This window comes from Fusarium tjaetaba (assembly GCF_013396195.1).
Source record: "Fusarium tjaetaba strain NRRL 66243 chromosome Unknown NRRL66243_c0000277, whole genome shotgun sequence".
In the NCBI taxonomy this organism is placed as follows: domain Eukaryota; kingdom Fungi; phylum Ascomycota; class Sordariomycetes; order Hypocreales; family Nectriaceae; genus Fusarium; species Fusarium tjaetaba.
Window position 1 is genome coordinate 49632 of NW_023501473.1, and position 26123 is coordinate 75754.

Genomic DNA, 26123 nt, shown 5'->3' on the forward strand with positions numbered 1-26123 from the left:
ACACCGAGATAAGCTTGAAATGTTATTCCTCTCCTCGGCTCTTAGAGTCATTCACAAACACTGCACAACAAGTATGAAGACGCCTATATAGGGGTTTATTTTACTTTCATTTTGCCGAAAATGGGACATTATTTGTTGTCTTATAGGTGTATGTTCTGACCATTCACTGAGTTGGGCTACTACATTGATAACCGGTGTAGCTCAGGTGAGGATGGAATTAGGGAGGCGACCATGTAATCATACTGAGATGAACACAAAGGAGCGAACTTTCCTTCGTATCAGCCACCAGGGATGAGGAATAATTGTATTATCATGACTGGAATGCGGATGTCACCCTTATTCCCGCCATTTGTATCCAGAAGATCAACATCGTCAAGACCGTCTGCTTGCTAGAAATGCTTTCAGCTGGGTTTGTAGTTATGCCGTTCATGTGGATGGCTACACTGTAAGTTATCGACTTCGAGAACGTCCTCAAGTGAGAGTGACTGAAAGTTGAAGTGAAAGGTCTAATATCAGTTACAATATGGTCAGTTTCATCTTACATGATATAGGTGGAAGTTAGCCGCGACGGCAGCTCACAAATCGATAATCCTGGGGCAAAACCGTTATACACATCTCACGCCACTTGTAGAGGCTGAATGAGAGTTGGTTAAGCTTAAAGGAAAACCTGAGACTACAACATACCACATGGAGCAGGCAATAAATGTAGGTAGCTTTGCATTATTCACGCAATTGGGAGCACATAACAGCATAAAACACAGAAATTCGTCATTGGGCCAGCTTATGATACGAAAAATCTTTATTTTGATATTCAAAGTCAAGAACAATTCATGTGAGTAATGCTATTGACGAAAGTCATCGTTACAGAGGCTGCACCAGACATACATAAGCATCCCTCAGTTCCATATTCCCTTTTTCATCACGGCAGATGTGCAACGCTAGTTAATTAAGATCCCGAACCCTGTCATATCCTTGCCTCACCAGAGTTGGATATATGTATACAAGAGTTCCGTTGGCTAGACTGATGGCGCCTGAAGATTTGACCGTTTATCTCATTATTAATGCAATCTTCCGTAAAGACCACTTTACATGTTGGCAAAGAGAGCAGCACCACCCATAAGAGCACCCATAGCGACGGCAGCAGTAGGCATGGCACCAGCGTTGTCGCCAGTGGCGCTGCTGGCGGCAGCACCAGCACTGCTCTCAATAGCACCCTGCTTAGAGGTGGCGGCAGCGATCTTGGACTCAATAGCCTCGCTGGCAGTACCAGTAGCAGTGGCGAGATCAGAGCTGAGAGAAGCAATCTGGTCGTCAATGGCGCTGGAGGCACTTGCAAGAGCGCTGGTCACGCTGGCGAGGGCACTGGTGTCGACAGTGTTGGATCCGGTCTCGCTCTCGGTCTCTGCAGAATCGGTGGCGGTGGAAGCATCAGTCACGGTTGTAGAAGCACCAGTCTCGGTGGCGGTGCTGATGCGAGAAGAGGCATCGCCGACGCGAGAAGAGACCTCGTCACCGACGCGGGTAGAGACATCCTCAATGATAGAGGAGGCATCACCAATTCGGGAGGAAACATCGCCAATGATAGAGGAGACCTCGTCACCGCCAGGGATGGAGATAGACTGGGCCTGCATCATGTTAGCAAGGCGAGTCTGCGAACCTTGGGGGAACAGTGTATCATACCTGAGAGTAGGCAGCCAGGGCAGCGAGAAGAGTGACAGCGGAGTACTTCATGATGTTGGTGTTGTTGGTGAGAAGATTGGACTGAGAAGTGCTTGTTGTTGTTTTGGTGATGCGAAGGACTGATCTTGAATTGGTTGGCAGCGATGAATGAGAGGGAAGGAGAGAAAGAATAGAGAGTCTGGAAGTCAAGACCGTTTTATGGACACAGACTGAGACACTTAGACACGAACCATGCCATGCTATACCATGCCGTCCATCTTGGCTGACTGCATTGCACTGGGGCCCTTTGACGATGACTTCTATTCACACACCCCCTTCTCCCCGGACTGTCCGCCTTAGCTCCGGGCCTTGGCGATTCGTATGCTTGGAGAACGGTGGAGGCACGTCTATCCGTAGTTAGGTCATCGATCGATACAGCCAACAGCTCAGTCAGTCAACGGGACCAGAAACGGATCCGTATGTACCCAAATATTCGTGCATCGTGCTTCAGATTGATGTCAGTCAAGCTACTGCTGCCTCTCTGCCTCTCTGCCTCTGTACTAGTACCATACACTGTGCACCTTAGGTAGTGTAGATCTCGCCCAGTCCGAGCCGTCCGCTGGGACGCTTTCTGAATACGGCACCCAGAGCTTCCAGATGGGTATGTAGTGGCCTCAGCTGGCCCCTAGCTTACGTTATGCAAGGCGAAGGAAACACAGCATCCCACGTCTCAGCTCGCCCTAAACGAGACCGCCGGGAATAATACGGTACAGCAAGTATGTACTCAAACGGAGGTCGACCCCGTTTGCGCAGAGCTGAGCCTCAAGCTCACGCGGCATGTCTTGGGGTTTCAGGTATTAGGTACACTGACCTAGGTAGGTAGATACCAAGGTAGAGGTCATGAATGCAGCCTGGACAGGTCGTTACCCGATGCATTCGAATGTTGAGGCCAATGCATAAAAGATTTACCGAAACGACCAACTTTTGACATTCAAGCTCATGAGTACTCCGTACCTGCATAATATTCCGTGACCAGGGTTTCAGTGCCGTTCTCCGAGTTGTAACAGAAAAACAGGAAAATGAGCAGCGATGGATATCGAAATGAAAAACCTGGAACCAAGAAATGGGAGGCAACAGCTGCCTCGGACGGGTATTTCTTGGCTACCAGGTGTACTGCACCCTGTACTGCACCCTGTACTGCAAGTACATACCCAGTGACCGACTGCAAATCCTCCATCATCATTCATCACGATCTCGCGCATGTGCTGTAACAGGCGTGTTCATAGCGTTAGAGGTCCTGGCTAGTGCAGCTAGCTACTGTACAGACTGCACGCTTCAAATATGCATCCGGGGGGGACGCCAAGACGAGACGGAGCCAAGATTTGCGATTGGGGTTAACAAACTTGGGTTGCCTTGGTCGAAAGCAAGAAAATTGTTAGAGCCAGCTCCATTTGACGAAGCCGACTTGTTCTGACGTTATAGACGAAAAACAGAAGTGGGTACTGACTGAATTGAGTTGCGGATACGTCAGCCACGGTCGCCACAGCATCGGCTCTACCACAGCCACGCCCACGTAAGACTACCTAAGGTACCTACTATTTTAGCACAAGGTAACTACAGTCTCAACTACAAGTATTCTTTCAGAGAGTGTTAGTTTGGTGTCCTCCACTGTCTAAAAAGATGAAAGCGCCGGCATCGCCTTGTCCCCTTTTCTCAGGATCCTGCAGTCAATCCTGCCGCTGTTCTTCGCCTTGCCCACTGCCAATGCCAATGCTGATGCTAATGGATGCTAATGGACCTCTATCGCGTAATTTTAGGTGGTTATTTGCGTCACGGTGGGCCTTTTGGGATGGAATCATGGAAGCTCCACACTTTGTTTGCTGGCTTCTCTTCTTGTTACGGTTGAACCAGGTCCAACACGAGCCCTATATGTACGGCAGTCTGCATGGGCCACTAACAAGGTCTTTTCATTGGTAAGCCAGGACCTCATACAGTATCTGTTCCCGTGATATTGATCCTTCATCAGAAGAACTGTGACCCTGTAGACAGACATTGGGTTCGAACATGATCGAAATTATGGATGGAATTACCTAAAAGACTGCTCTGTATACGAATGCATCCTGTTCCACGGAGTATAGTACAGTACAGTACGTACTGGTATATGCAACACGCCACCCTCCAACTCTGCATGGCGTTAAAAGGAAGCTTACTTCTCTGAAACAATGTTCAAGACATCCAATCAAACCTCGAACTATTTCCTGGAGAGAAACCTTGCGTTCCTGGTTTCTTTGCCTTCACTTCAGGAGTTGGTTGCCCCAGCCTCTTTCTTCTTCAGTACCTAAGGTATCCAGCTGAACCGCGGAAACCAGGAGGACTTGGAGTGAGACTTTATTAAGAAGTCCGCTAGTCATTGATGTTTGTTCGAGAAGCCCAAACGAGGCCTGAAGGAGTGTAGAGGATCGACTGACTGTCAATCCCCCAACAATACTGGTACGACAGTGGAAACACCCGATCTGGGGAGAATCAGACAAGGGAGCCCTTGGTTGTCTTGATCTCTTTTTTTAGTTGCTGACAATATCACAGCAATAGCTACCTTAACTTAAGGCTCATAACATGTATACACTCGATCAGGCATAACATGTCGACTGAGGATTAGCCCGACGATCCTGATTCCCTATCCGCATCCAAACCGACCAAAGTAGTATATAGATGGGAAACCTACAAGTACCACTCTTTGCTTGGGGCCTTTGCTCTTTTGTCTCAGGTAGTCAGGTACCTGAACGCGCGGCACGAGACACCTAGCCAGAAGAGCCATCAGTTTTTTAGCCTACAGCGCCTGATTTTGGTGTCACATCACACAAAGACCAAGCAATCAGCGATTGATGCAAGGGTTTGGTGTATCACTGCAGAATTGATCTGTTTTGCTTGCCGATTTGGACAGCATCGGTTCTGGTTCAAGCAACATCATGCACAGTCGGAGACTGGGTACACGCAACATGGACGGAGTCTGCACATATCTTAACTCTCCAGCTCTGTACGGATACAGCGCTGGACGAACCTCCAACACTTCTTGACTCTTCTCTACTGGCCTGATCCAATCTGAGAGCTTCCCCTGTCGTGGCCGGCTTGGCTCAACGCCACACACGCCCCCTCCAAGTCTCCACATCAACTCCATCTCTCCTCATCTTCAGTGCTCCATGATATGTATCCTGTTGCCATAACCCCGGCTTGGCACCTTGGATCGACATTTCGACATTCTACTGCCTTGCTCGACAGTCTTGGCCAATGCTAGCCAAGACTATACCGAGCATGGTCTGCCAATAACTCAAGCAGCTTTTTCAGCCTCGCTTCTCACGCTGTAGCCGACACCGCTTCTCATTGAGATTCAATGCAATAAAAATATTTGTGGACTGATCAAAGTATGGCTCAATGTCCGTTCAAGTATGGCATGGTTTAAACGAAATATGTCGTTTCGATCGCCATTGGGATTGAGGTTCTGCCCACAAGCGAAAGAGGCAAGCCCAAGTCCATTTGCTTCTATGTATTCAAAGTGACATATACGTACAAGTGGTGTGGAAACAACGAGGAATTCCGGTGGATTGCCTGCACCATCGCCTTCGTGTCTTCAGTGCTTATGCAGTCTGGAATCTGGCGAGTGTGTCAACGGCTTGCTAACACCCAAGGGCATTCGGATCTGCGATCCCTCTCATTTAGGCATGCCCTTCTTTAGCTCTTCCACTATCTCAGCCGCTTCCAATGCACTACGGGCCTCAAAGTCATATCGTTTACTCTCAGTTGCTTTATACACAACAAGCTGTGCGCGGCATTGTTAGAATGGTTCCCAAAGCCCAAAGAACAGTAAACTCTCACCTTGACATTCGTAGGATGTTTCCGGAGGACTTTGCACCCAACCACGTTACTAAAGTGCACCGTTGTTGTCTTGCCTGACCCGTCATGCAATGCCTTACCGCCAGACGCTGGCATGATATGAATGTACTCGCCGTCGATCACGAGAATGCGTTCGCTCATGCCAACGATGCGCATGGGCTGTTTGCGCCAGACAGTGTACTTTTTGTAGCTGGCGTTGCTGAGCTCATCTTGCTTCAGCGATTCTCGCGCCAATGGATGGCTTCCGACCATTGGCGTTTGTGACTTCTTGCTGCGTTTCTGCATGGCCTGTTCGGCCAAAGGCAGCATCTTCGGGGACGAACTGCCCGGCGAGCCGGTGATCGTCAACGGACCATCTGTTGCAAATCGTCGCCTGTACAATTCCAAGTCTGAGACATTCCCAATGGACGAAACTGGCCGGTCTAGCATGACTACCGCTCCTGATCCAGGAAGCTTAAGAACATGGTTGGCCTTATCTAACTGTCTCTTTCGGCATACCATGTCCAGCACCTCAGCCAAGTAAGTATCAGTCATCACATCTAGTGTCACCATTTGACCCGGTGCGACATCTGATGACATGATATGAATCCGAAGCAGCTTTTGCTGCCCGCGGGACGTATTGGGAGCTGCAGCAGGTGCCTGAGGTATGTCTGCTGGGGGAGCGTTCGACCGATATGTCGTTGTGACGATAGGATTTTGTCGCGGACGTTCCGAAAGGAACGGGTTAATAGCCGTCCCTGGAGTGCCTCGGGGAGTTGCGTCCGCGTCTGGCTCCGTAGGAGTGAGAGGAACCCCGCCGCCGCTATCCTGCGAAGTTGCTGGCTCTTCTTCTTCGTCTTCTTGTGGGGTGAGTGACTTATTCTCAAGGTACTCCTCCTCTGAAGCTTCTGCCAACGCAAAGTCGTCATAAGCAGTTGAATTGGATCGCATGCGGCCTCCACCGCGCGCAGCAGCATTGTTAACCGTAGTAAAAGATGTCAACGGCTTCGTTCTTTCAAAGGGGGGGAAATCGTCGTCAACTTCACCACCTTCTTCCACCATACGTAGAGTCCACCAGTTAATATTGAGCTTGCCCTTGGGCAACGGAGGTTCGAGTTTCTCCTCATTGTATCGGTATAAACTCAAGCCGATGAGGTCTGCAACCGTCACCACCCGCTCGGCACCTTGTCCGTCGTGAACACGTGGGCGGATAAGCACCTGGAATGGCTTGCTGGGTGTTTTTGAGAAAGGTGCATATATACGCACAGCAATAGAACCTTGCGTTCCCTGCCCGCTGAAATGGGCGAACTTCTGGAAGGGAATAGACGATTTCTTGTCCTTGGCTTTTAGGGCGGCTGACAGCAGACTCTTGGGCTGGGCGACGCTCAAAGGTCTGATCATGCTCATCGGCCTAGGAGGTGGTAATGCTCCGAGGACAATGGGGTGCGCCGGCGGTTTGGATTTGCGAATAGTAGACTGGCGTACAAAGTTCTTGGGGGGTGTTCCAACAACCTGGCGGGTGGGAGAAGCATTGATGGCGTTTTCGACGCCATCAAGAATCGATGCCGAGTCTATACTCTCGGCGTAGTTATCAGATAAGTCGGAAGCCTCATCGGAATCTTCCTCTTCCTCTGGCAAGAGAGATGTGTCCGCTCGTTGAATACCGGGCGAGGGTTCCTCTAGAATTCTAGCCTGCAGCTTCGCAGCCCTTGCTGCAGCGCGAGCAGCTTCTCGATGCCTCTGGACTGTCGGGATATCGGTCTCGTTTTCGGATGATATCTCGCTGCTGGTGACTGTGTCTCTCCGGGGCCTCTCCTGCACTGTTATCAAAGCAGACTGTGAGCCTCGACGAGGCGCCCTTGGTGAGACAGCCCCGACTTGCCTCAAGTTGGTGTTCTGTAGTGGTGATGAGCCCGCCCTGTGTCTGACCGGCATTTTTGCAAACTTGATCTGTTGCGCAGCCCGCTGGTCCGTGTCGTCGTCGCTCTCGTCGCTCAAGTCACTACTGTCCTCTTCCTCCATCTGCTCGCGACGCCTGCGCCGTCTGGTAGCCATTCCTGGGCCCATAGTATCCGAACCGCCCGCAGTGAGCATACCGCCATCTTCTTCCCCATCTTCGAGTGTGAGGCCAGCCTGTTTTGGTGCTTGGAAGTACTCGGAGGCAATCGCAGTAGGAATCGGAGGTGAATGCGTCCGCTTGTGGTGGGACGAATTCGGCCGCCAGCCAGCGGCTTTAAAGGGAGCCGAGTTTATGAAGCCATCGTTGACGTTTAGGAGTCGCTCTCCAACACCGTCTGCGATCTCATCAAGGTAGCTTGTGCGAAGCTGGTAGGAGACGAGTCTGGACGGGACGTCAGCCTGTGAATCTGTGTAAAGCCATTACCGAAGACATGATCGCACTCTTCAAGTTGTATGACGGACATAGTCGCGACTAATTATACGTGATCGCTTCACCCTGTGAAGTCAAGAGATTCCTGAGAGCCGAGAAACTGCTTCAACATGTTTAACACTGCCCCGAACCGTGAGTTGTGAGTTGTCAGGATATCGAGAAGCTAAAGCAGGGACTGTATCATCGCTGTAACTGCTAGAGCACGAGTTGAACAGTGGGGTAGTTTAGGGAGCACCTACAGGTACCTAGACACCCTGACACCTTATCTGAACTCACCTTACCCTTGAGTGTGGAGCACAGCCTCGTCAAGATGTGGCTGCATTTCATGCTAGAAGTGGAACCTTTCAACTTCATGTCGCGATTCTTTCGTACTTTCACTATCACACCAACTAACTAATTGAATAATCGACCGCCATGGGCCTTGTCGACTATTCCGACTCGGAGGGCTCAGGCTCCGAAGCCGAAGTTCAAGCTCCTGTCAAATCAGTCCCCAAATCATCTGCGTCTTCCAAAAAGCCTTTCCAAAAGGTTGTCGATAGATCCAACCCTGGCAAAATCGTTGTCAGCCTCCCTCAGCTCGCCAACGATAAACCGAAAGCCGAAGAACCTCCAGAAAAACGGACCAAGACTGCCGGTGGCGGTAGGTTCTCCGGCTTCAACTCGTTTCTACCAGCACCCAAGAACGCGAACAAGCCCAAGCCAGTGGCGTCGAGCAGTTCGACAACGAGACCAAGCTTTCAGTTCAAGACTAGCGCAGCTCCAGGATTCAGTAGAGAAGCAGGAGGCGATCTGAACAATTCAGGTGACAATGCAGACGGCATGAGCCTACCGACACCGAAGACTGCCGCGCAACCACATATACCTGAAGGACAAAAACCAGCAGACGAGGTCAAGTTGGTGGGCAAACCATTGATGTTCAAGCCTCTGTCTGTGGCAAGGAACCCCCAGAAGAAGAAGAAACTGAACTCAGGGCTGGCAAAACCAGCGCCGGCTCCCACAGATGAACAGGCTCCGTTGAAACCGGTTGAGGCAACACCAGAGGCCACGCCAGCCGTTCGCAAGAAGGTGTCGCTGTTCTCTTTGCACACAGAAGAGCCTTCGGAACCTGCAGAAAAGAGTTCCTCAGGGACTTACGAACCAATGTTTGCGACAGCAGAAAGCTCATTGGCCTATGACGAAGGCGCATATGGCGACTATGCCAGCCATGCGCAAGCAGGTCCATCTGCAACAACGCTACCAGGCTCTGAGTCCCTTGATACAGTAGTCGAGGACCTAAACCTTACTGCCGCTCAACGAAGAGAACTCTTTGGCCGCAATGGCATGGGCAACCAAGCAGCCAAGAAAGTTATCAATTTCAACATGGATAAGGAATACAGACACAACGAAGAGATTCGGGCCGCAGGAGAGGAACAGAGTCACAACCCTGTGCGCGCGATCCAAGGAGGTGGAAAGCACAGCTTGCGCCAGTTGGTACAGAATGCACAGAGCCAGCGTGAAGCTCTTGAGGATAGTTTTGCCAAGGGGAAGAATAACCGAAAGGAGGCAGGGAGCAAGTACGGATGGTAGTGATGACAATGATACCCATATTCGTTCAATATATTCAAGAATGGTACTCTCTATCGCCCCCCATTTTCGTCCAGCATATTTACTCCACAAACATACGCCATCCTCTATAGTGCTGAGGTCTAATATGCCAGCTAATAACAAAGCATACGCGCAATCGAACAAAAGGGGTGTCTTTGAAGCCAAAACGCTCGCCATGCAACCGAAAAAATAAAGAACAAATCAGAACCAATAAGCCTACAATATCAAAAGATCTCAACTCCGGCCTTGCGACCACTCTGGAAGGCATTGTCTGCCATCATGAAGCCCCATTCTCCTCGCGTTGTGGGCGAAATATCGTCATAGTCATGGGGCGTTAACGGTCCAAATCTTGGTGATGCTGGACTCATGATCGTTGTTGGCGTGAGGGGACTGAAAGCGCTTCGATTGATGGGACCAGCGGTTAAGATTTGGTCTATCGTTGAAGGTGGCTCCCATTGTTGCATTGTGAAATACATTTGATCTGTCGGTCGTGCCGTGCGGTCGCCGTCTTCCTCCTCTTCTACTTCGGTCTGGGTTGGTGCTTGCGCTTGAGCTTGAGCCTGAGCCTGAGCTTGGGCTGGAACCGAAACTGGAGCTGGGACTTGAATCTTCTTGGGCTTCGGTTTCAGAATGGGCCCCGGAGTGAAATTTGTCTGGAGTTTGAGCAGAGGCTTGGGCGAGGGCGTCTTTCCTTTGGAGACAGCCAGGCCTACCGTGGCCTCCTCAGCCTCTTCTTCCTTGTATCTCTCTTGCGAGTCGCTGATAGGTTTTATGGCTGGCTCCGCAAAGCTAGTAAGACCCGAGATACCACCATACTGCTCTGGCCCTCCATATGCCCGCCTATACATACGATCAAGGTCCACAAGTGCCCAATTAGACACACTCAGCCAGTCATACGATCGGAGGATGGCGGTTTTCGAAACCTTTGCACCATTGGTAGCCAGGATGATACGTCGGAGTTCGTCAACGGCGTCTTCGAGACGGAGGTGGGATTTCGTTTTGGAATAGCTGGACAAGGCACTCTTGAGACTGTACAATCTATCGAGTGATAGAACTGTGAGGCCTTCGGAGCAGAAAAGGACTTCGTTCTGGATGATGGAGCTATGGATGAGCTGGTTGGTGAGCCCGCAAGAGGAAGCTCTCACAGCAGGTGATAGCCACTCAGTGCTTTGGCGAGTTAGTTATGTTCTATGGAGAACCGAGCCGAGGACTCTTACCCTATCGCGAACTTCTTCTCCGTCTTGCTCAGAATTGAATTGAGGATCTTTTCGGACCTAGGGTGGAGCTCATTGGTGTGGATAAGTCGCATACCGAAGCCTGACGAAGCGCTCATCATTGAGCTCATGGTATCGGTGGTGGTCGATGATGCGGTACAAGGTGTCATGGGAGGAGGAGACATTGGCGTGGATGGTGAAAGAGGCCATCTGAACCGAGGGCTGGAGGCTTCGAGCGGGGGGACCTGACCGGGTGAAGACAAAGCACTCCGTGGAGAATTCATCGACCTCAGGGATGTTGAAGAACCAGTCCTCACCAGCGATTTGAGCCTGGAGACAGGACCTTGAGAGAGGTTCAAGCGAAGACCAGGAGACAGTGGTGAAGGAGTCGTCGGAGTCAGCAGACCCTTGGGGGGCACAACAGAAGGGAGTTGATAATCCCGACGGGCTACAACAAGCGTGATATGCTGCGACTTGCGGGCCAGACGCGAAGATACATGCTCGAGAGCCGGTGCCAGATGAGGAGGCAGGTGATGAGCATCGAGGATTGAGGTACCAGCCTCGAGGGGTGACGAGATCCTATCCTTGAGCGACATTTTGAAGTTGTGAGGTCGTGCTTCAGTAAAGAGGACGACTTGACCTGCCTGGCCTGAACTGAACTGATCTGGCAAAGAACGAGGAAACCCAACAGGCGACGAGGTACACTGAGAAGAGAGAAACGAAAAGAAGAGAAGAGAGATAAGAAGGAAGATATAACAAGGTGACCGAACCGAGCAAAAAGCCGCACAGCAGCTGTGATATCCTCTCAAACTTGATGATGGGTATTGTGAACCCGTCGTCGTCGTGATCCTGCGTCAGAAAAGTTTCAAGAGCAGAGAGAAACAAGTGGACGAAACGAGTATTAAAAGAGATGACCGCGTCCGAGCTTATTCTTCCCCGGACATGCTCTATCTAAAAAAAGAACGAAAGGCAGCTTGTTTATGTTTCACCATCCAGCTACTTTTCCCCTCCCCCTGGTGGCCTCCCACTGAGTGGCCCGCCTGATAACCTCGGTGAATGTGGGTGGACATGGGGGGAACTTGAAACGGAGGCGTGCCAAGATGAGTAAGGCTCTGTTGTCGTGAATTGGGGAAAAGGGGGAATTGCAGCATCAATCACTCGCAGTTGATCAGCAAATAAGCGGTGATTTACGGAGAGGATACCTTTGGTGGTTTACATCAAGATGCAGCCCCGCTGTGAGTGGCCAATGTGGTTTAGTTCAAGCGATCTCGGCGGCTAACGTGCATTAGTGGCAGCTCGGCTACTATTTTGAGCTGCTGGCGGGGTTGACAGAAGCGACTGTGATTGGCCAGATCTAGCCTTATACTTAATTTAGAAGGTCGTTGCGGCCTGGCAAGGCATGTGAGTGGCTGTATGCATGCATTCATGCATGTGAATGTGAGTGTGACGATGAACTCGCAGGTTTTGATCGAGCAGGGGATAGACTAATAACTGTCACTTGTACGTATAATAGTTTAATATTGATCATGTTTCTACTGACAAGCTCAACCGTCAACGGTCAGATCTCCATAATCTAGGTGACTATACTGTATCCGTACCCACCCACGTATCTACATATTCTTGCTTGTTCTAAAAACAGTCTCTTATCCTTGTCCATCAACACCACTCCCACGTTCTGTTCCTGCGTTTCCTCTCTACAATAACCTCGACACCAGATCGCTGCTCCTGATCTCGGCAGTCGGGGTATGACCCCGAACCAACAGTTCCCGTTTCCCGGGTCAAAATATCTCGATAGCTTGGTAGATACCAACACTCGATCCTTGACATCCTTCAGTGAATGTAGTAGCCCGATATGAGCAAAGAGCACATGTGTGAACAATATGTTCCAAGTTATCGTGAATCAAACCGAACCAAACTAAAACAAAACAAACCATCTCGCTTGAAACGCTTCAACCGCACAAGGACAAGCAGAAACACATCTCCAGATCAGAGCCTCGCTGTTTCATTTATAGAGACATGTTTCCAAACTTGCGAATTTTCGCATACCTGTGCGTTGCCATCGTAGCATTGGCGTGCTAAGTACGGAGTAAGGCTGGCCACCATTTTGGTCCGGTAGCTAAAGATAGCTTTTCAGCCAGCCGCCGGCCAGGCCTGTCGTTACCGTCACGACCTAGACCTTCAATACTTGGTTCAGAGCACCTACTCCCAGTCCAATTTGTGTGCGGAAATGGACAGGCAATAACTAGCATTCCCCCCCCCTCCGTCTGTCACTCGGCTTAGGTCTCCCGTCAATCAGAGGCTTTTCTCAAGTCGCTATTCATAGAACTACATGGCGCCAAACTCACTTCATCTAGCGGTAGCAGATACAACTCTGTTCTAATCTGGCTGTGAATTCATTTCAAGGTTACCGAGCACCAGGAGATGCTCCGCGGCTTATCGGATCATCTACCTGGTTATCATGATCATGTAGTCGTGTATTCGTTGACCCAGCAGACTATGTGTCAGCTGATGAGTCTCATACCGTCCTGGTTTTGAGGAACAGACTGGAAGCTCGTCGCTTTCTCTGCCTGTTTCAGCTATAACTCCCTCATCCTGTTCATCTTATTTTCCATGACGCCATCACTCCTTGCTATGCAAATTCGCCCCAGAAACACTCGCTTTTGCCTCGACACCATGACTGTACATTGATGTTATGAGCCTGATAAACCATCCATTGCCCACTTGTTCTTTAAGCTAGGGTCTAGTCGAAGCAAACCATAAATAAGAATTCACTCATCTTCCGCTGAACGCCTTTCCGTCATTGTCCGTGTACGCGTGTCCGTGTCCGTGTCCGTGTCCGTGTCCGTGTCTGTTGCAATGTTCTGGTTTCGAGCAACCGCAGTGGATCGTCTGAATTCCTTGGGAATAATCCCAACCTCATGACATCTGCTCCAGATCGTTTATTTCGTTCATTCCTGGAATATTCATCTCAACAATCTCATCAAGTTGTTCAGATGACCCGCAGGATCCTTCCCAGTCTTTGCCCAACGTCAGTCATCACCTCAAGTCTGTTATGATTGTGCTGGAGTCGCTGAGCGACTGTAACATACCGGACCCATCTTCCTCCAGTTCGTCAACAATGAGCCGGCGGAAGGGATTCAAAACATCTGTGAAACATGTGAGCCTTCTGGTCAACGATACTGGATAAAATTGCAGGGAATGTGACCTACCTTCCTGCAATGTGAGGAGTTCCACATCTAGCTCGGTTTGTGTATCCTCTGTTGTTGCCACCGTAGCTGCACACCCCTCAATTACCTTCAAGAACTTGTCTGCAATCTCCCGACTCATTTGAGCCCGTCTGCGCACATGGTGGTCCTTGAGATACTGGAGACAGATAACACCGGTCTGCTTCATCATCTGTCTGATTGAGACTTGATCATCCACGGTGACATCGTGGTCACTGGTTGCATCAGCATCAATCTTACCCAACTCGCAAACTAAAAAGTCATGTGTGCTCCGGCGCACTTGTTCTTCAGGGCTTGCGAGGAGAAAAGGTACCCATCTTGGGATGAGGTCACGGCTGAACGTGCGGATCGCCTTGCAAAATTCCCTGTCTTGTTGGCGGAGATCCAATGCTGTTCTGAAGAGCTGAACAAAATACACCCCCTCAGTGTTTTGAAGGCTTTTCGCTTGCATAGATACGTGCTCAATCATGTCTTTGGCGTTGCTGAGCTGTTCCGTGCTTTCGAGGTACGTGATGGAAGCCCGCAGAAACGGATCCATGGCCTGCGTTGAAGTCTCACCACGAATACATAGCTTCAAGGTCCCAAGTACTTTTTCATCCATACTGCTGTCCAGCCTTGTCAAGATTCTGATGATATTGTTGCTGCCTGCGTGTTCTTGATCGAGGGCCAGGAGTTTTTCAACAAACAAGCTGGTATAGGAACCGTTGGGACTGCTGTAAACAAGATCCACCTCTTCGGCTGTCCAGCTGAAGGCCTCAGCTGGGTTTGACACACGCTCTGTCGCGTCTTCGACATATTCGGTTCCTATTTGCGGCCTCATCTGACTCATCAAGTGGTTGACTAGTCTGATAATCGATACATACGAGGTAGGCTTTGTAGTATTGTTCCGCCTAATGACACTTGAGAGCATTCTGGCCCAGTTCCCGCTGAGTTCCTGGAGCGGGTCAGCAGAAATGATTCTGATAGCGCTGGCTAGGAAGTTCGCGGCCAAGATATATCCGGTTTCCCGATGACCCATATCAGCAAAGTCTAGAACAGCTCCGAAGTATTCGTCCCAGGCTCTAATGTGAATATGAAAGAATTTCCAAAGGTGTTGGAATATCATCATTACGCCGTCAATAACGGAGCGATGGGAAGCATCAGGTTCAGAGAGTGTCTCATCTCCGTCAGCATCATGAGCCAACTTGTATCGAATCTCTGGATCGTAAACATTAGGCAAAGCCGTCGAGATCTTCGTGACTGCAACCTTGAAAAGGTTCTTGATCTTGCTCCGTACTAGTTGATCTGTATTACGCTGCAAAAGCATGCGAAAAGCGCTCGGATGCTGATTGAAGTACTCATAGAACGAAAAAGCACACCGCTCGCATGATGTGACTGCATCTTGGATAGCCTTTTCGTATGAGAGAAAATCCGGAGTGTCCTTAGTCCTTGTGACAACCTGATCTAAATTACCAATGAGCGTTCGCATGGTAAGATCCTGAAGTCCATGCTCTTGACTACGCATAGCCATGAAGCTGTTGATACTCGAACTTTTTTCGCAGCTGCCAATGGATCTGCAGTGTTGATGTGACTGACGGAAGAGGGCTTGAACAAGCTTGACATTGCTCGGGTCGTAAATGCAATGGCGGCGGAGGATATTTGTATTCTCGTCTGAGAGATGATCCGCAAGGTGGTCTGGCACGTCAACACGAAGGGGTGCCGGAATGACAAGGGCCGGCACCTTTTCCTGTTCCGCGCGCAAGGATGAAGAACGCTGGTAAAACAGCATATAAGCGCTAAAATTCTTGTCGTACAGAATGCCGTTAGTATCATATATGGGACGGTTATCTGGACCTCCAAACGTGGAGTATTCCATCTGCGCAGGGTCCCATGGCGTTACTAAGTCATCGTTGAATTCCACCCACAAGGGCCGATTCCTTGAGGTGGGACGCTCGCGAATGTATGAGTAGTAGTGTCCAGATTCAGCGGTGCCTGCGTGAACAAGCACACCCACTAGTTCGAAGATGTCCTCCTCGATATCGGTCGTTGGGTTGCTGAGATGCCCAATGGTATATGGTCGCATATCAATTTTATCCGGAAAGGAGAAATAATCATTGATCTTGTTTCTCTGCAAGGTACGCAGGTTGAAATCAAACCTTTTCAAATGGAATATGACATTGTCGGGAACATCTTTGAGACAGGCCCTAAGAAAAATTAGCTACTATGAGGCATCACGCTGGGAGGGAGGCCAATACCTTTTCACCGCGTCAACATGTCGGTCGCATGTTGAGCATTTGTACTTGTTGTCTGGTTATTCGGTCAGCATCTCCTGTTTTCTTACTATAGGACTTTGCGTACCTCCTTCCATGACCTCGCCATCCACATATGCCTGGAGGCTTTCTGCTAATGTGCCCTTTCCCTTGATATCACACTGAATCGCAGAAAATGGCTCGAGTCGCTCCGAGATATGTTCGCACTCTTTTGACTTAACTTGCTGCACAAGCTGACCACCATAGAACGATTTCATGACCCGCTTTTCATCGTGGCCTGAAAGCTGAGTCTCCCAGCGATCAAGTAGTAGGTTGTAAAACTCGTCGACGTCCATCTGATTGTGAATGTCGATCAATGCGTCGTCGTATGTTTTGATGGAATGGACGAAATTTGACGGATCGACGAAGCGACGGTAGCTCTCCTGCATATGACCGAAAAGTTTCTGGGTGTATGATAGGAGTTGCTGGCTGTTTGCAGGATCGTCGATGCGGCAACCGAGGATGAAACGCCTGAAGGTAGTGTTCATGAAGAGTTGTGTCATCAAGGAGTTGAGATAACAAGTGTTGGATAAATTCAGCAGACCAGCATACCCACAAGGGGCTCGAAGAGCTCTGTTTCGGTCGAAATGGTAATTGAGATCGTAGATGTAGTGGTCGTCTGGACCTGGTGTCAGCATTCGCACTTTTACTAGAATATAGCACGTACCCTCTTCATCGTCGAAGAATGGAACTTGTTCCTCGAGAGCTTTCACAACCGCCACCATCTTCTTCTGGTCGTGCTTCACAAGAGTGAATAACACATCTGAAAGGTTCGCTCGAGTCTCTTCGTTGAGGATCACTTTGGGCACAGGCTGCCCACTTCGCAGGTCTTTAGGAGGGTATAGGTGCTTCCAAACAAGTGACATTGCGAGGTTACTGGGCCGGGTCAGCATATATTCTGGGACTCAAAGATGCAGCACAATACCTAGGAAGTGTCTTGGACTGTGCGACTGAGTTATCTAGCCTGAGACAAGTGTGCAACAGTAACGATAGACCTCTCGCGAGCGAATCTTCTATACTAGGTGGCCCAATGGTCTAATGATCATGCGGTCAGCTGTCTTGCTCAATATCGTTATGACAAGAGTGACTGAGCTTACCTCGGTTGTAGTATGCTCAAGAAGAAGTTGGCTAATTTGAGAGGCAAACTTCTCAATGTTCAAGCACCCAGGCGACCGACCGCTGATATTCGCAACGAGAAAATAAACCAACCTGAAGAGTTCTTCGCTCTGGCTGGGAAATTCAGTCGTTTGTCTGACCATGGCGCTGGTGACCTTCCAGAAATACCCCACTATTGAGGATTCATGGGATACAACTGATTTTTCACAGTCAGTCTCCCTAGTGAGAGTGGCAATACTCGTACTGGCAAAAAGCTCTTCAATTAGTTTCGCGGAAATTGATCTCATGTTCTGGCGGGAATCAATCAGTAGAAGACGATGCAGGGTATGGTTAAAGTCGGGGTTTGTGCTGAGTTCAGCCCAAAACTTGTCATCAAGCATGCTCAGCCGAAGACAGATCACAAGCGCTCCTGCTATGACCGGAGAAGAGACGTCACCAGGACAGTCTATGGCATAAGACAGCATTTTCACCAACCTGTTTGGGTCAGGAAGGGGGAGTCCCTGCGGCGGTACTGAACATTTGAGGTTGCCGATTCCTGTAACTTTGTTAGGCCGAATAACGTGTGTGTGATGAGTGAACATACTGTCAAGAAACTGCCTAAGGGTATGCAGTAAAGTCGACGCCAGCTTCAGCCGCAGGAATACCGAAGCACCATTGAATATGTCCTCGTCCGAGATTGCCTGTACGATGAAGGATATTGGTGTCCTGAGAGCCTCGGGAAGGATCACATGATCGGACCCTGGGCCAGTGGTCACACCATTGAGATGACCCATCAGTTGGCTAGGGAGGAGGGTCTCAGCATATTCGACCAACGCATGGACAGCGTAAAGAGATTTGAACGGCTGCCCTGAGGGAAAGATATCTTTATATGCCGTTGTTCCACTGCTGATCAACCTCATGATATGGCCATCTGTGGGCAGCTTGATGAGAAAGTAGTAAATCTGGAAAGGTCAGTCGAAGTCCCGATCGCCAACGTGCGGGTACTTGCCTCTTGTGCCAGTGCTTCATCCATGCTCAAATACTCCCACATCTCGTCAAAGTGTGCGGAAATCTCAATCTCTAGTGGTGAAGCGCCTGGCCTGACCCTGTTGGAGAGGGCGGGGCCACCCTCCTCACGTCTGACCAGTATAAGGCCATCATGCACGCATAGATCTTCTAGGGACCTACATATATCCTGCTCACTCGGCAGGAATGGTCGGCCTCGGTAGTATATCCGATAGTTCTCGAACCCAGTCTCTTGCCGCAAACTAGCGAGGAGCGAGGCTGCTGTGTTCGCCCTCCCAATGACAAGCGGCTTGATGTCAGTCTGCTGGTCCCCATCGAAGGACTGGTACTTCAGGCCCGCAGGATCTCCTTGGACCTCGTGAGAGGCTCGTGGGATCAGTGTTCGTAGATCAGGTGCGGCCAAGGATGGCTTCGACTGGTGGGCTTCAAGAATATAGCGGAGAAACTTCAACGAACGGGTGAAAATCCTTTCTTGCTGCTGTAGCTGCCGTAGAGTAATTGTGGTAACCACGACTTGGTCATCGCTGTTCGTGCCTTGGCTTGCATTTCTCAACTTCTGGGCAGCACTTTTCAGCTGCTCTAAGCATCGACTGGCTAGCTTCAGATGGACAGATTGTGCTCTCAGAGTTGGGATAGAGTTGAAAAGTCGACTGTCGATATAGACATCAACTGCGAGAGTTCGTATGGCCCTGTCTACTAGAGTCTCATCTTCGGCCTCGAGAACGAGGCGCCACAATTGTTCAATGCCACTCGTAGCAACTGCTTCGGGGTCATCGAGAGCAAGGCTAAGATCGTCGTTGAGGCGTGGGAGAATCTCAATTCTTAGAAACTCAAGCACGCCCTCACAGAAGTATTCGGACGAAAGGGCTGGAAGATGGTAGGTCAGACAAGCTCGAAGGAAAGAATTACCATTTTTGTGCTTGCGACGGACACTGTTCAAGATTTCCCAGCCCACCCGCCTATCACCTGGTGAAAGGGACATTGGCCCTACCAACATGTCCCATAGTTTGACACCAAGGTCCTCGGTGATTGACGGTGGCTCAAGCTGGATGAGGTTGGCAATGAACTCTCTCCGAGGTTGGTTGATAGAGCACGAGAGAACCGCCGGAATCCCTGCCGCCCTGCCAGCGCCAATAGCATGTTCCAACTCTTCAATTACGAGTCTTGTCAAGTCATGGTGTTCTACTAGCCAGCGCATCTCTTGGCTCATGTCCCTTGATTGTAATGTGATGAACAAACACCAAAGGCTCCCCAGGGTTGGTGCAGACTTATTTGCAAGGTCTTGAAGACAACCAAGGTAGATCTGTTGCTTCCCTTCATCATCTGGGCCGTACCTCAGGAGCTCTACGAATTTCTGCATTGCTGCTTGTTGGATGTCAGGATACATGACTTGCGATCCGGATGCGCAAACAGACGAATCCCTCAATAGACGCAGACATAAATTGTACGGTTGGATCAACAGAAGGCGCCCATTCGAACATTTTTCTGCGATATTCTTCATGACAGCCTCCCAGAGCATTCGGATGGCGGGCGTGAATGCGTCTATGGGAAGAGTTTGGAACTTCTCACAGAGAAGCAAAACCCCGTCGTCGTCAAAAAGGTGCGCGAATTGAATGACCATGCGGGCCAGAGCGTCAGCGGTACGGGGGTCTTGCCTGGAAGTAATGCCCTCCCAAAACCTATCGATATGCGTCCTTCGATACCTTCTCGTCACAATAATGAAGCCAATGATATTAGCACCCTCAACAATAATTTCAGGATGGCAGTTGGCGCCTAGTAGATAGTCGATGAATTCGGTCCGGATCAGGTATTCCGCAATGTGTTCGACATAATGGCCCCCGTCTTCGGCTTTGCTGTCGCAATGCTTTTTCCAGAAGCCAATAAGCTCTTTGCACATTTGTGTCATGCCTTGAAATCGAAGTTGCATTTGACTTGACTTGATTAGTTTGATCAAGAACTGAAAGCGGTATTCATAGGAAATCGCTTCAGCAGTGTATCTGAGAGGCACTGCTGGAAACTCCGTGCGGTGCCGTTCCAACATGAGAGTTGCATCTGCGTGATCACCCTTGAGAGCTATGTTGATCATATTTGACAAAGCTTGAACGATCACAAGAACACTGTCTGCGGCGAGATGCGTCGGACTCTTGTCAATCATGATGCCCAATCTTTCGTGTATCAGATCGAGCAACGTGTGACCTATCAGAAGTTTCTGTTTGCTTTTGGAAGCAATTTCGGGAGTACCAATGTTACAGGAATCCTCCATGATATCTGAGGCGACTAAGCATATAGGTGCCAGGTCATTAGTCAACCGAGGATATGTAGGGATAATTTGGAGCAATGCTCTTGTCAGTTGGAGAAGGCGACTAAGGCTCCCGCCTGGGCTGTCCTGGTATGCCTTCAGAAAGGTCGTGGACAAGGCCCCAAAATGCTGATACTGATCATCACTTAACAATAGCGGGTTGATGATTGAGTGGAGGTTCTGAAGGTAGCATGGGCAGAAAAGTTCGACAGTCTGCTGTCCCCGGCCTCCCTGTTCTGCTATGAACTCTTTGGTCGTGTGAATATCCTGATTGACGAACCATGCTGACAACCTGGCGTAGTCTAAAAAGATGGCCTTGGTATGATGCCGTAGCACATCATCTGCTAGAAACGGAGGCCTGTGCAACGTTAGTCTCGGTACACAGGAGCATGCGTGATGGGCTTACTTGTGAGCAGCCATAGTGGTAATAATGCGTGGGAATGTCACCCAGAAAACAAGGTTAAGACGACATGAATCGACTACCAATTGCTGATTGGCAGTAGTGATGTAATCAATATACCGCCCAAGCCATTGTTGGAGTTTGTAGATGACTCCTGCATCGATCGACGATTCTATACTGTTAGTATCTAGACCCCCTAGGGAAAGGAGAATGCGTCTTACGAGTTTCAATGTAATTGCAGAGACGCACCACCATTCCCTCCAGTGTCTCTGTGGGTTCTCTGAAAGGAAATTCGTTGATGGGATCGATCATGACAGAATCATCATCGACTATTGAAACCCCAATGCTCTGATGATCAGAAGCCATATCATCGTCCGACTGCACAGTGATAACTTCGATGGGAGGGCTTGCTGAATGCGAGAAGCTGGACCGTGGAGTACCGAGATTCTGGGGAGGTGGCACCATAGCGACTTCAGCATCCTCGACGCTCTCTTTGACTTGGTCCTTGAAGGCATTAGCCGTAGTCTCAGCCGCAACTGACTGGGCCATGTTCGGTGGAGGAGGTGGTGAGGAAGTTGAGTCGTTCTCGGGCGCATTTCTCAGGTTAAGAGTAGCCATGCTCGATGGCGGCTCTGTTAATGGGTCGCAAACAGGAGACCCTGTATCTGAAGTCTTCGGCGCGACCGTGTCTGGTTGAGAGTAGACAGTTGTCGAGCCAGGTTGAGGCAAGACAGGTTCAGTGTCAAGAGTGGCGGAGCGAGAAGAGTCGTGACCAGGATTCACTGTGCTGTGAGAATTGGTAGGAGACCCGGAGAGCGAGGTTCGTTGGCGCTTGCGAGATGATATGTTACTGTCATCAAAGGGATTCGGCCGGGTCGAGCTCGCTTCAGCGGAGGCAGCACGATCTGGGAGGGCGGGAGATCTCGAGGCTGGATCCATCGGAATCGTAGGAAGAGGCCAACGGGGACAAAGCGTGGAGGTGCAGAGACGTCACACCGTCGCGAAAGACGCCCCGGCGATAGCTGCACAAAATTAACATGTGGGTTTGATAGAAACTGTGAAATGTAGCGGGGCAAAGTAGCAAGATTCCCAAGCTCGAAGATATAGAAGTTTCGGAGAGGGAATCAGAGCCAAAGCACAAGTGTGGGGGGTAAGGGAGACGTGGGCAAATGTATGCGAATAAGAGATCCTGACGTTCAAGAACGGATGAAAGATGGTTGCCCAGAGGAATACTGTTTACACTTTGGGACTTGGATTGTGATGCGGATAAGAAAACAGGTGGATGGATTGGATGGATAGGATGGATAAGGCTTTTGAGATGGATCTGAGGATACCTAGGATTAGTAGGTAGGTAAGGTACCTAGGCACCTTAGTTCAGGCCGGGGGAGCATGGATTGGCAGTGCGCGCTCGCGGTTTGCTAGTGTGGATACCCCGCTATAACAGGAGCACTGGGGGTGCAGATAGTATAGCCCGACACCAGAGGAAGATGGGAAGGGTTTGAAAGGGAACGGGAAACATTCGTTTGAGAAAAATAGAAGGATAGGGATGTGTTTACTTGCCTTGTCAAGGACACTAGTACGAGACGGTAAATTTTGATACTCTCTTGTTGAATGAGAAGATTGTTGGAAGAAGACAGCCTTCTTTCTGATCTTGCAAATATGAGCGGGCATATATACCTTAGTCAGGTACCTATTGGAAGCTGTGGAGGTTTTTCAGGTAAGGTACAAAGTATGAAGAAGGAAGGGCGATAAGAGATAAGAGAAACCCTCACAGCCGCTGCTGGGTAAGGGATGAAAATGGTGCGTGCCGGAGCCTTGAAGCTTTCGGGGATTTCTAATGGAGGATCTCTCTGGTGCCGTCGAGCTACCTAAGATGTATGCTGGGTAGGTAGGTAGTCAGGTAGATCAAGATTTCCCTGGCGCCCGGTTGCCTTGCAGTTGTTTTTGGCACTGACAGTTGTTCCGCACAAACTTGAGATCCTTTTAGTGGGGAGCTCACTTCCAGACAGCTTGGGCGTGATGTCAGTTGCTGTCGGAGGGCGGGGTAAAAAGGTGTGAGGATAGTGCGATTACACCAAGGACGCGTTCTCGATTGGCTCCAAGGACGGTACTGTAGGTTAAGATACCAAGTTTGGCATTTATACCTACACTGCCGATTGATTCTCGAGGCCACAGCAGCATTCAACGGGGAAGTGTATATATATATGTATGGGTAAAATATTAATTAGTAACTCAATCAGAGATATATACCCAGCTACAGTGATTGCCAGCCAAGCCCTGCGAACACGTGAAGCGAAGACTTTAAATAAAATAAAACCTTGTACTCCGTACTCGAGGTCATTCACGCGAGAGTGGTCATGATAACGAGCGCGCGTCTTTGGGTGGGGCATCAAACATCCAACCAACTTTCAATCATGAATAAATGACGGCAGAAGCAACTTGGCCGAATCTGCGTCATTTATTGCTTTATTGACGGAGTATTTGGGCGTTGCAATTCGGGCGAAGTATACAGGTACTATAAGTAAATTTATTTGGAGGTCAAGTTCTTGTCTCAAGTTCAGTTCTACTCCAATCTGTGTGGTTGTTTGTCGACAACAATTCATGATGACCAACCATGCTTCGGCTATCTGCCTTAGGCTGCTTCATTTTCGATGCCTGCATGTTTCCTACCTACCTACCTATCAATTGCATCGATGCCTCAAGCAGTAGTGGCTTATTTTTCACACGTTTCAAAGGAGTTTGAATAAGGGGGTTATGGTAAGTAGGCAAGCTGTAATTTCACGATCCATCCACTTAATTGAATGTTGCCCATGGACTCTCATGCCTTTCCCAGCGTTTGTCTGCCTTAGTTGCCTCAGTAGTTGTGCAAGCCACATCGTCTATCCAATGTTTACCAAAGCCATTGATTTCATTGAGGCAATCTAACATCAACTCTTTGCAAGCTTGGTAAGTAAAGAGTCAACTCACAGCTGTCAGAGGCACCCATACTTTAGCCAAAATCCTTTCAATGACTGATCGCCATTCAGCTGGCCTTTTCAGAGTTTGTTCCTGCGGCTTATGACATGTAACCCGGCGCTAATAAGCAACTCCCCGTCAAAAATCCTGCCCCACATAATTCGTCCTTCTATTTTATTGTGAATAGCTGCAGCATTTTTTCAGGTTTCTCATGTCATTCTTGTAGCCACGCTGCCCTTCGCAGAACATCCAATTTTACATAGTAGCTTACAATTAGCGGGTTTATCGGAAGTCGCTTGTTGTTTGCAGTGTCTTTCACGTCACTGAGTGTCATCATGTTTGTTCCCAATTCCCAAGCCCCCCGTAAGAAGGTTGTGCACCAGCTTGACACTCCTTTCTCTACTGTCCCATGGTATGATAATCTCTCAAGTCTCTAGGCTCTTGATGTCTCACACGAATAGGCCCTCAATCTTGACAGAAGATCAAGACACCATCCTCGAATTGCTGTGCGAGTAAGTCAGCTTACAACCTGGCCAAGTCTTACAAATATCTTTCCCTGAAGGCCATGAAATCCAATACGGAGACTTTCTAACGCCCGTAGCCTCCTGAGCCCCATTGGGCAGTATCGCCAGACACAAATCAAGAAATCCAAGGGGAAACGTTCATCGCAAAAGGAGAAAGGGGCCAAGAAGACAGTCCCGGCTCCCGAACAACCTCCAGTGCCCCCAATGCCCGAGATAGAAGCCAGTATCGATGTCGGACTTAACTCTATTACTCGAAACCTGCAGTTGTATTCGCGACAAGAGACTGAATCAATGAGAGACGAATTCTACCGACAATATTCCATGGTCTTTGTAGCGCGGGGCGATCAAGCCTCAACATTCAACTGCCATTTCCCACAGATGATTGGGGCGGCATCTAGGATGACCAGTTCCGAAAGGAAAACCCGCCTGGTAGGCTTATCTAAACCATGCTCTGAACGCTTGAGTTCTTGTCTTGGAGTGCCAAGGGTCTCGTCCGTCGCTATTCGTATGGATGCCCCAGGAGCTGGAGCTTTGCAGGAGTTTGTTATGAAGAAAGTCGAGCCAATAGAAGCCTCGTGGCTTGATGTGTCTTCGGATGCACAATATCTTGCCCCAAAGATTAATGCCATAGAAACAACGGTGGGACCCAAGCGAACGCGGGTTGAATGAGGTGTAGGCAGATAACCCAAGCAGGGGGTTATGCATGTATCCTATAGAAATCCGAATTATCTCACTAGCCTCTATATCAGCTGTTTGTTGAACGGTATTGGTAGCTGCATAGTACTTAGTAGTGGAGGGTTTCAAACGTCAAAACCTTTCAGGGGTGCTTAAATAAAGTACCTACTTGTCCATAATGTAGTACAGGAAGGAGACATCCTTTGCGCATAGGTATTCTTCCTTTATCTTTGACTAGGTACTAACCTAGGTAAGGTACCTAGGCAAAGTTGTTAAGTAGTTCATGGCTGTGGAGTAGAGTGAGCAGTGTCAAGCAGGATACCGTCCCGTGGTCTTCAATTGTCACCGTACAACCCCCTAATCCAGCACCAGACGATCGTAAGGCTGCAGGTAACTCATGAGGGAGGTTTGCAGAAAGACGCAGAGTCACGTATAAAACAGAGACATTAAGTAGGTCCTCCTATTGCAGATAGACTTCATCCTCCTACGATATAACAGCGCCAAACCCTGCAGGTCCCGAGTGCATGAACATACACCAGCCAGGATAGCGCCAGGACAGAATCGTTTGTACCCCCCCTGGGAGAGAAATACAGCTTGAGCAACTGAGATTTCGTTGATAGATTTCTATTCAGTAGGGCAGCTACCTAGCGGACTCTTGGCTTGGCTGTATTGCAATACAGCACTATCCCCTAAGGACGATGCTACAGCGACTTCACTCAACTACCACTCCTCTGTAATGCTGCCTATAAGCAATCCTTCCGACTAAAACCATCCTGATAGGGGCACTGTCCCCTTCATTCACCAAATACCTCTGTGAATAAGGTAGCCACCCAATTGTGGCGGTTGCTGGGCGAGGTACTTCCATTTCTTTCTCTCTCCCTCCCCCACCCATCGCCCTCTTCTTTCCTCCTCCTTCACCACCAC

The 26123-nt window shown here is 49.5% G+C and overlaps 6 protein-coding genes across 6 annotated transcripts; 2 read left to right on the forward strand and 4 right to left on the reverse strand.

Moving 5' to 3' along the window:
* Positions 1–1085: 1085 nt before the first annotated feature.
* Positions 1086–1731, reverse strand: FTJAE_11264 (vegetative incompatibility het-e-1; the record flags this gene model as incomplete). Its single annotated transcript, XM_037344189.1, has 2 exons — positions 1086–1625; positions 1681–1731. The coding sequence occupies 2 exons, from the start codon at positions 1729–1731 to the stop codon at positions 1086–1088; spliced, it is 591 nt and encodes a 196-aa protein (XP_037201696.1).
* Positions 1732–5365: 3634 nt separating this feature from the next.
* FTJAE_11265 (stress activated MAP kinase interacting) lies at positions 5366–8269 on the reverse strand (the record flags this gene model as incomplete). Its single annotated transcript, XM_037344190.1, has 3 exons — positions 5366–5473; positions 5530–7884; positions 8192–8269. 3 exons carry the CDS (start codon positions 8267–8269, stop codon positions 5366–5368), a joined length of 2541 nt encoding a protein of 846 aa, XP_037201697.1.
* A 60-nt stretch (positions 8270–8329) lies between these two features.
* Positions 8330–9481, forward strand: FTJAE_11266 (uncharacterized protein; the record flags this gene model as incomplete). The annotated part of the gene is made up of 1 exon (XM_037344191.1): positions 8330–9481. One exon carries the CDS (start codon positions 8330–8332, stop codon positions 9479–9481), a length of 1152 nt encoding a protein of 383 aa, XP_037201698.1.
* A 242-nt stretch (positions 9482–9723) lies between these two features.
* FTJAE_11267 (uncharacterized protein) lies at positions 9724–11309 on the reverse strand (the record flags this gene model as incomplete). Its single annotated transcript, XM_037344192.1, has 2 exons — positions 9724–10666; positions 10717–11309. The coding sequence occupies 2 exons, from the start codon at positions 11307–11309 to the stop codon at positions 9724–9726; spliced, it is 1536 nt and encodes a 511-aa protein (XP_037201699.1).
* Positions 11310–13749: 2440 nt separating this feature from the next.
* FTJAE_11268 (uncharacterized protein) lies at positions 13750–21984 on the reverse strand (the record flags this gene model as incomplete). Its single annotated transcript, XM_037344193.1, has 12 exons — positions 13750–13859; positions 13923–16120; positions 16172–16223; positions 16275–16844; positions 16893–17101; positions 17151–17167; positions 17323–17537; positions 17586–17876; positions 17925–18188; positions 18326–21003; positions 21052–21217; positions 21267–21984. 12 exons carry the CDS (start codon positions 21982–21984, stop codon positions 13750–13752), a joined length of 7488 nt encoding a protein of 2495 aa, XP_037201700.1.
* Positions 21985–24335: 2351 nt separating this feature from the next.
* On the forward strand, positions 24336–25193 carry FTJAE_11269 (rnase subunit pop3; the record flags this gene model as incomplete). Its single annotated transcript, XM_037344194.1, has 3 exons — positions 24336–24412; positions 24462–24512; positions 24602–25193. The coding sequence occupies 3 exons, from the start codon at positions 24336–24338 to the stop codon at positions 25191–25193; spliced, it is 720 nt and encodes a 239-aa protein (XP_037201701.1).
* Between the last annotated feature and the right edge of the window lie 930 nt (positions 25194–26123).